Source organism: Etheostoma spectabile, chromosome 6, assembly GCF_008692095.1.
Source record: "Etheostoma spectabile isolate EspeVRDwgs_2016 chromosome 6, UIUC_Espe_1.0, whole genome shotgun sequence".
Lineage (NCBI taxonomy): Eukaryota > Metazoa > Chordata > Actinopteri > Perciformes > Percidae > Etheostoma > Etheostoma spectabile.
This window is the reverse complement of record NC_045738.1, coordinates 28,144,244-28,153,651: the sequence shown is the minus strand read 5'-3', so window position 1 is coordinate 28,153,651 and position 9,408 is coordinate 28,144,244. Positions and strand designations below refer to the sequence as shown.

Sequence of the window (9,408 nt, the reverse complement as noted above, 5' to 3'; positions counted from 1 at the left end):
ACTAAACAAAAGACAATTGAAAAACCGTGTGGCATTTGCCAAGGCCCACAGCCTGCTACTAGCCTGCGACCTACTGGAGCCCGCATGGATCCAAGATTCACCCAGAAAACAGTGAAGTTTGGTGGCGGGAAAAATTCCTTGTCTGGGGTTACTCCAGTATGGGGGTGTGCGAGAGATCTGCAGGGTGGAGGCAACATCATATTCTCAAATACCAAAAATCTTCTACCTCTTATTCCCAACCAAAAAGAGGCCAAATTCTCCAGCAGGATGGTGCTCCATCGCATACTTCCATCTCCATTCAAAGTTCCTCAAGGCAAAGAAAATCAAGATGCTCCGATATGGCCGGCCCAGTCAGCAGACATGAACATCATTGAGCATATGGGGTAGGATGAAGAGGAAGCATGGAAACCAAACCAAAGATATGGATGAACTCTGGGAGGCATGCAAGACTGCTTTCCTAGCTATTCCTGATGACTTCATCAATACATTGTATAATCTTGCCAAACTGCATGGATGCAGTCCTTCAAGCTCATTCTTCAATTTTATTTATAGTATCATTCATAACAAGAGTTATCTCAACCCTTTACAGAGGACCGGCACTCCAGAATTTATAAGGACCCAACAGTTCTAGTAGTTTCTTCCAGAGCAAGCAACAGTGCGACAGTGGCGAGGAAAAACTTCCTTTTAGGCAGAAACCTCGGTCAGACCCAGGCTCTTGGTAGGCGGTGTCTGACGGGCCGGTTGGGGTTAGAATGAAGAGTGGAAATAACAAAAATAGAAAAAATGGAAGTCATACAAGATTTTAAATTTGTATCTCACAGCACCGCTGTTTAATTTGCAGACATATTTTAGTATTTGCAGTAAATTTGTTCAATTTATGTATAGGCGACACAACTTTTGTCTTTCTGTCTTGTTTAAATAATAAATCTTTTTTTAGTGAAACTCATTTATTTCAGTGCATTGAACATCATTTGGGAGGGTTTTAGCTTTTCATATCAGCTATTTCTTACACCAATTGATTAATTAAAAGTCAGGTTGATAGCAGGTGTTTCTACAAAATAGATAAGCGACAAGACTTTTGTCAGGGACCGTATTACATATTACTATCACTTATTTTTTACTTTTTACGACATACTATGCTATGACTTTTTTTTGAGTACTTTTGACATGCTATGCTATAACTTTTTTTGACATTTGTCGACATACTATTCTATGACTTTTTTTGACATACTCTATTTGATGTGAATAACTGATGATAGAACAATCAAACAATTTCAGAGCCTCAGATATAGCTCTCCAAGATGAGTTACTGGCTCAAAGATACTTCAAAGCTGTGGTTATCGCATCAAACGCCGGTTCTGTCTTTAGTTTTCCATTTTCTGTACTCAGTACTTGAATGATATCAACTTTTTTGACATGCCATACTGACTTTTAAATAACTTTTTCAATGCACCATGCCATGACGTTTGACTTCCTATATAATGCCTTTTAATTTTTTCGACATACTATATTATGACTTTATATTACTTTTTGACATGCTGTACTTTTACTTTTTTATCACCTTTTTTAACATGGTATGCCATGTTTTTGTATCACTTTTTTCGACAAACTATAGCATGACTTTTTTTACATACACCACTATGACTTTTTGCAACATACTATGCTATGACTTTTTTATCGTTCATTATTCATTTCAGTCATTCTATTCCATGAATTTTTGACATGCTATATTATAGCTTTTTTTACACAACTTTTTCAACAGACTATAGTATGATTTTAATCACTTCATTAGACTTACTATAGAATTACTTTTAAACAGATTTTTCTACACACTATACTATGACTTTTTCGATGTACTATGCTATGAGGATTTCCAACTTACTATAGTAAGACTTTTTTTACCTTTATTAACATACTATACACAGACTTTTTAATGGCTGTTTTTTTTTTGTAACGCTATATACATATATGACTATCCCGTTTTTCTTCATACTGGACTGACTTTTAAATGGCTATTTTTTATAGTTTTTATTTTATTTACTATACTCTTTACGACATGCTATAAAACATACTGAAATGTACTATACTACAGCTTTTGTTTTTACATTCTATACTGACTTTTTTCAACATACTACACCATAACAAAATTATGACTTATTTTCATCGTATTTCGACATACTATGTTATGGCTATTTTCTACATACTATACTAAGGTCTTTTTGACATACTATGCTGTGCTATAACTTTTTACTTATTTTATATTAACCTTTTTTCCAAAATAACTATACTTTACCTATTTTCTACACACTGAGAGGGGAGAGAGAGGAGGGAGACATGCAGAAAATTGTTGCAGGTTGGATTTGAACCCTGGGTCTTTCTTTATACTATGACTTTTTTTAATCATTATTTAAATATAAAATACCATTACTTTTTCTTTTACCTGCTTTTTCATGACTTTTTAATGGCTTTGGAGTCATGAGACATGGGATTGTCTCATCTAACTCTAGTAAGTGACTAAGAATATTTTCAAAATGTGAACCCATTCCTTTATTAAGGGGGAAATAAAAGACACAATAAAAAGAAATGCAAGTTAAAATTTGTAAAAAAATTACTTTATTCTTAATTTATTATGGACAATAGAAAATACACCTGCAAAAAATGGCGGGGGAAAGCTCATTGTCTGTACATTGGCTTTGCATCCTAACAAATGTAACATTATGTTCAAATTACACATTTCCGACCAATCCTTGTTGTGGCGGATCATCAGAAAATATATGCAATCTAACTACACTATTTACAGAATGAACTACAGTAAAAGAAGAAGTTAGAGCCATGAGTCTGAATGATATAACAACGGGAAACAACAACGTTCAGTCGAAAAACCTCGTACAGCATCAAATCCGAGGAACAAGTCTCTCACAGCTTTATTAACATGTTGGCGTACCACTATGGGCACTCTTTTCTAACTAAAACAAACAGGTAACAAACTGCAAAAAGACATTTCACTTCAATATGAAATATGTACAGTACAAATATGTAAAAATAAAATAAAAAAAAATTAAAGTGACACATGAAAAAAGATTTGTAGGTTATTGTCATTGAAGCCATGGCAGCAGTACAGTTGTTTGGAGCTTTGTGTACATCCTTGTGCATGCTGAAGTAGCTAAACACTCGTCTCTGGGTAGCTTTTATGCAGAATAAAGTTTCCTCTCTTTCCAACAGGGTCACCATGAGAGGGACCTGCCTCTCCTGACTGGAGAATCCTCTGAGATGACTGTGTTTATTGAGCCAAACCTCTCCGGAGGTTGTCATATCGATGGCAATCAGACAGTAGCAAAACAGATAAAAGTCCTTAAACCAATCACAGGGAACCAGACTCCCCTTACATCACTGCTAATTTGGATAAACAGCAGGGGGCTGCTACTAGGGTAAAAGCCCTCGGTATACAGTGGAGCAAATCTATGGTCTCCAATCTTTTTCTAACCAAATAAGCCTTTTGAGAGAAGGAAATGTTTGGCGAAGGCTTCGCTGTTTAGTTCTTAATCAGTGCTCAGCACACTGTACTCTCCGACTCTGGAACTGATGTGGTTTGTGCAAGGGCGAAGCACAGAACTCTGGGCCCTGTAGAAAGGCATTTTCTACCTCCCCGCATCCACAGCTATACATTCCAGCATCTTTTTGGGCCCTCCTCACATGAGGGCCCTGGCTACTCCCTGGGGTCCCCTTCCCCCCCACAGTCCGACGCCCCCTGGGTTTGTGGTCAGGGGAAGACATTGTGCCAGTCCGCGGAGGATTCAGGAACCACTTCCAGGTCGAGTTCCGGTGCTACCTCGACCTGGTGCGCCGAGTCTTCTTGGCTGAGGGAGACGTCTTGGATCTGACCTGGAGGGACAAAGAATGAGAAGAATGAGAAGGGGTTTGCATGACTCCCTTACAGTAAAACACTCCTTGAGATAATTGCAACGCCTTGGATGAAAGCCCATTTGAACACATGCACAGAGCAGCGCCAGCAGCTCTGATTCTGTATTCAGTTTGCCAGTGGCTGCCATGCAAATAAAACCATTATTCAAAAAGCAGTCTTCTGCTCCTCCCCCCTCCCACCATAGGTTTTAATATCTCACATTCGCTCTGTTAGCAATTCTAAAAATGCTATGTCTTTTGCACAAACTACATAATACGACTTGAAAGATGTGGGATATGTTCATTATGAGTGGTAAATATGATATGAACCATGTGTCATTCTGTATTCAGCCTAAAATAATTTGGAGCACAAAACAACAATGAGTCACTTTGGCACATGCTGAGAGGTTCAGACACACTTTTTCTACGGCTGCAGGCCACACACTGAATTATGTTTTTACAGTGGGAGTCTTTTAATTATCTCCCTCTACTTTTGCTTTGTATATCAGAAACACTTCTAACACATATTCATTAAGATGCAAGCTAGTGTGCGCCTTGAGTCCTACAGTATTTTGCACAAGCAAAATGACTGTAAAAAAAGTCTTACACAAATGTAAAAAAAACAACCAAATATCAAGGATTAATTTAAACATTTTTAAATATTTTTACAACATGAAAATGCCTACGATCACGTGCAGGCATAGGTGGAATACCGGATACTGGTATTTCCCAGGAATTTCTGCCAAAACATATTTTAAATTTCCAAAGAAAAACACCTGCAGGATCTTGGGATATTTACTGTAGCATGTGTGTGCTTGTGTCGCATTCCTGTATGAAAGAAGATGTGTGTATTGAAACACTACTACTAACGTAGATTTTGTCCAACTTTAAACTGCTATTATCAAAGTAATATGATAAGAAACAAGTCTTCACCTGGTTTCTTTTTGCCAATTATGTTTCTTGCTAAAATGTCAGTTTACAGTTCAGCTGTATGGAAGGATTTCCAGATTCAGAAAACTAAGAAAGAATCTAGAATCAAATCAAATCTAGAAACTATGCAGACAGTTCAGTGCCAAAATGACGACGTTACGTCCTCACCATTGCATGCATTAAATACCTCATGCCAGTATTATTAAAATAGATTTATGCTCTAATAACCAGTTGGATGTTAAACTGCTGAGAGGATATCCTGAAAGCAAAAAATTAATTGCTTTAGGATGGCCTTGTGTTTTTCTTTCTAAAAAATGTGACAAATATTATCTGAAAATAAGACTAGATGCCATTTTATAATGAATTATTGGCATTTCTGTTAAAAAAAAATACTTCATTTGTGGCAAGTAATCCCAGGGAAAATACTAATAGTACATCATTTGACAATCATGTGAAAATCTTCAAGAACTAATATGAGTTACTGCCAGTGTCTCTACGGATTCCATTTTGTTTTTAAACACATAGTTCAACTTGTACAACAGGACAAAGAGCCATGATGAGGCTGTACTTACGCACTCTGTGAACTGCTAGGAGCTAATTGCTAACGCCAGCATGCTAAAAATGCTCATGTTCACCATCTTAATTTAGTGTGTTAGCATGCTAACATTTTGCAAATTAGCACTGAACCCAAAGTACAGCTGAGACTGAGGTCAGGACTTTTGCAGGTGTTTTTAACCTGATGGTGGAACTACAGGAAGTTAGGAGATCACCAACATAATGAACCTTGAGGAGGACATGAATGGGTGTACCAAACTGCATGGCAATCTATTCGACCGTTGTTTAGAATTCAAACTGTTTTCCACTTTTCTAGTAAGTAAGAAGTAATAAGTAAGACTTCCATAACAAAGACAAGCTCGTCTTTTCAATCTTAGTTCAGTTTGCTGTTACACCAGGGAGCTTTAACTGTGAAGTCTATACTCTGTGAACACAGATGCTTCCAGGATTTGCATTAGAACCTTAGAAAACACTCAAAAAGTGAAATTCAGTGTGCCCTAATCTTTTAGAGTCTGGGTCTTATTCCCAAAAAACAACAGAAACCAATGTTTCAGATGTGACACTTTAAATTATCTGCACCCAGTGGGGAAACCTGAGTGGAAGCTTCTGTGGAAGTGTTTGACAGATCGGTCAGCATCGTTCTCCTGCTCGGTACTTGTGCATAAGTGCCTGCCAGGCTTCAAGGTGAGTGTGAGTGTGTGTGTGTGTGTGTGTGCTGGTCCAACTCTTGGCCAAGGTTAACCAAGGGGAAGACACAACCTAAACAAGAACCAAAACTGTCAGGAAGAAGTATTGACTAAATATTCAGGACGTGCATCTGCTCATATCAAAGAGCAAGCGGTTCTGACAGCTTTGAGCGAACAAAATCGATGCACCTGTAATCACAGTTTTTCTGCTCTACAGTCTGCTAGACGGGGGCGTGTGTGTGCATGCACATTAGCGGAGAGTGTAGGGGGGAACTGAGCATTGTCATGAGGCTCGTTATCAGCGGATCAAGTGAAAAACCACAGACACAGAACTCGAGTGTGAGGGACTCTCAATGTTCCATAGGGACAGGCCAGCACTGCCTCCCAGCACTCTGAGTGCTCAGGGACACCTTTTAATAAGCAGTGTCTTCCAAACAGAGCGTCTGTTATATAAGGCAGGGCTCTTTAATGTTTTTTAGACTAGGGACCCAGTAGCTGAAAGAGAGACCCCCTAGTGCATTTATTGTATACAAAATGGATGGATGAAAATGGTTATTATTTATACATCACGTTTTAGGCACAGTGAATCCTTGAGCTTAAATGTTCGGCTGTCATAGTCACTACCTTACCTATAGAAAGCTTATCTTCCGTGTGTACTTTTTTAATAGGCAAATTTATCATTGCTACTAATATGTCGGATTCTTATTAATGTATATTTTCAGACATCAGCATTTCTATTATCTAGCATAATTTGGCAGACCCCCTAGGGGTAACAGACCCCCCGTTAAAGATCTCTGATATAAAGAATGTTGACTGTGTGTGTGATAGCAACACACACACACACACACACACACACACACACACACACACACACACACACACAGGCACAAAAACCAGTAGTTGAAATGAGACGCAACAGAGAGATGATTACTAGCTTTTGCTGCCCCGCTGCTCCAGCGGCTGGCTGTGATTTTGGTTGGGTTTGTGTGTGTGTGCGCTGGTGTGATGCCAGTCAGCTACTCACCGTAGCCGTGGGATCTCTTCATGTGGTGCTTCATGTTGCTCTTCTGGGTGAACTTGATGCTGCACACCTCACACTTGAAGGGCTTCTTTCCAGTGTGTTTGACCATGTGCACTTGCAGAGCGCTCTTCTGGTTGAAGGCCTTGTCGCACTGATTGCACTTGAAGGGCCGTTCGCCTGCAGGAAAACACAGAGCCGCAGGTCATGTACAACTCAAGGTTGTTGCGTTGAGTATGTCCATGCATTATAATGGTGACGTCACATTAATTGTGATGTATAGTACTGTCATTTGGTATAAGTAGTGCATATAAATGAAGCCATGGTTGAGTTGAGTTTATTGGACTTTATAAATATGTAAAGTGACAAAAGAAAGTATTAACAGCAAACTGCAAAAAACAACTAGTGGTTCAAGCCCTAAATAATCATACACATAAGGGACTCTACAATTTTTTATTTGAATAAGCAAGCAAGCTGATGAGTGGCCACACTGACATGACTGTACACACTGCAATTGGTACTACTTTGTGTAAAATCGTGCTCAGCCATTTTATTATCCATGGTTAGTGCAGGGTGTTGATTTAAAAAAAAAAACACTCACATTCTTGCCTCAGCATAACTCATAAACGAACCGACCTAATGATAAACTTGCTTGTGTACATGTAGACGCGTGTCTGTGACGTGAGCACCGTTGTTCACATACTCGCCAGCCTACTTTGTGTATACTTGGATACTCAAAACGTTATAATTCTCTAGGCGCCAGATGAGGGCCAAATTATCAATGGACGACACCGGCATACTGATTCTCTCTTGACAGAAAGAGTGCTTGGGTGCTTAGGATGTCACATACAGATGAGACAACCAAGGCATTTAGCTGCTCATTCGCTGTGTCTGAGTTGGTGAGTCTGACAGGGAAAGTTAATAAATATTATATAATATTACATTATTACATGTCTGTGTAAGATCCTGTTTTCACATTTGGTTATTTTCTTTACCATGTTGTCATCAGTATCACTATCGGAATCAGGACTCTTTCTAGATTTAGACACATTGTTTTTACTGGTCAATAGTTAAAAATAAAACTCCCTGAGTGAACTAAGGAATTATTAATTATTATGTATTAATACACAAGTACACATTTTAGAGTGGCCTTTTACTGTGGTACTATTTTTTTGTGTAAAATTATTAATCCCTATAAGAGTCTTAGAAGTTACCAAATCTAGAAAGAAAGGGCTTAAATTAGCGATCCTGGCCAGGGCTGGTGACAACACCATTTTCTTAAAAAGTGACATTATGAAAAGAAAAGAAAAAAATCTATCATTAAACGAAAACTAGTGCAGCGCCCATTCAAAACATGCCTGTTTAGTACAGGCTGATGGCTTGGCCTCCGTTATTGTTACTTGCAGCTTTCTCTAGAACCACTCAGCCGAAAACACGAGCAATACACCTGCCATGGCATAGCTGCGTCCCCTAGCAATGCTAGAGTATACGTGTAATTTGCTAACAGGGGACAAAGCCTTATAAGGAAACAAAAGTGTTCATCCCGAACGCTTATATTCTGCTGGTATCTGTTCTTGAACGTACTGTAGTGAGTAAACAGAGAACAAGCTGTGCCCAGCATAACGCTCAGCGGTGTAACGGCTAATAGGGGTCCTCTTTAAATACACATAACGCAATACTAGTAAATATGTCTCTTAGACCGCAAGAGCTCACACTCGACATTGCACCTCCTAGGGTCCTCGGTCGATCAGACGAATGGTTGTCAAGAAAATCAAAAGACGAACAGAAAGACACACAGACACTTCAAAAATATATACATAAATATCTATATAAAAAGATATATAAATGAATACAAATAAATATATAAATGAAAATACAAAATAAACCATACAACTTTGGGGTTCAAAAGGTAGTGTAGGATCATTATAAAGATAAAATGTATTTTAATTTCCATTATTGTGATTTGTGTTGTGACATGGACTGCGTAAACTTGGTCCACAATGCTCTCACCTGTGTGTGTTCGGTTGTGTCTCTCCAGCTGGCTGCGCTTGGCGAAGGCCTTCACGCAGGAGGAGCAGTTGAAGACTCGGGGTTTCTGGGAGCTGGGTGACGGGCCCGGCTGGTGCACTCGCTCATGTTCCTGTAGACAGAAAAATACATTTTACCGTTTACGGTTTTATTTTACCATACAAGGTCAATCTACTTATTTGGGTCTTATTTGGGTTGTTCTAATGATGTGGTCTGTTGGTGGGTGGATTGCTAATGCAATGAGTTAAAAAAACTAAACATTAAAAGTGTGTGTGTATGTGTGTGTGTGTG

The 9,408-nt window shown here is 38.8% G+C and overlaps 1 protein-coding gene and 1 long non-coding RNA gene across 3 annotated transcripts in view; one reads left to right on the top strand and one right to left on the bottom strand.

Moving 5' to 3' along the window:
• LOC116691131 (uncharacterized) overlaps window positions 1-8,596 on the top strand; it is a 9,328-nt gene extending 732 nt beyond the window's left edge. The window contains exons 2-3 of the long non-coding RNA XR_004332432.1: window positions 5,534-5,539; window positions 8,529-8,596. This is a non-coding gene — a long non-coding RNA (uncharacterized LOC116691131). The remainder of the gene's footprint in view (window positions 1-5,533; window positions 5,540-8,528) is intronic.
• znf236 (zinc finger protein 236) overlaps window positions 2,596-9,408 on the bottom strand; it is a 53,951-nt gene continuing 47,138 nt past the window's right edge. Inside the window, exons 30-33 of one of the 2 annotated variants that reach the window (XM_032518476.1) lie at window positions 9,100-9,229; window positions 7,096-7,269; window positions 3,753-3,882; window positions 2,596-3,587 (exon numbers count right to left, since the gene is read on the bottom strand). In XM_032518476.1, the coding sequence (XP_032374367.1) occupies window positions 3,761-3,882; window positions 7,096-7,269; window positions 9,100-9,229 (426 nt within the window). In that variant the 3' untranslated portion in view covers window positions 2,596-3,587; window positions 3,753-3,760. Of the gene's footprint in view, window positions 3,595-3,752; window positions 3,883-7,095; window positions 7,270-9,099; window positions 9,230-9,408 lie in introns of both variants that reach the window. The other variant, XM_032518477.1, reaches the window with a different exon arrangement.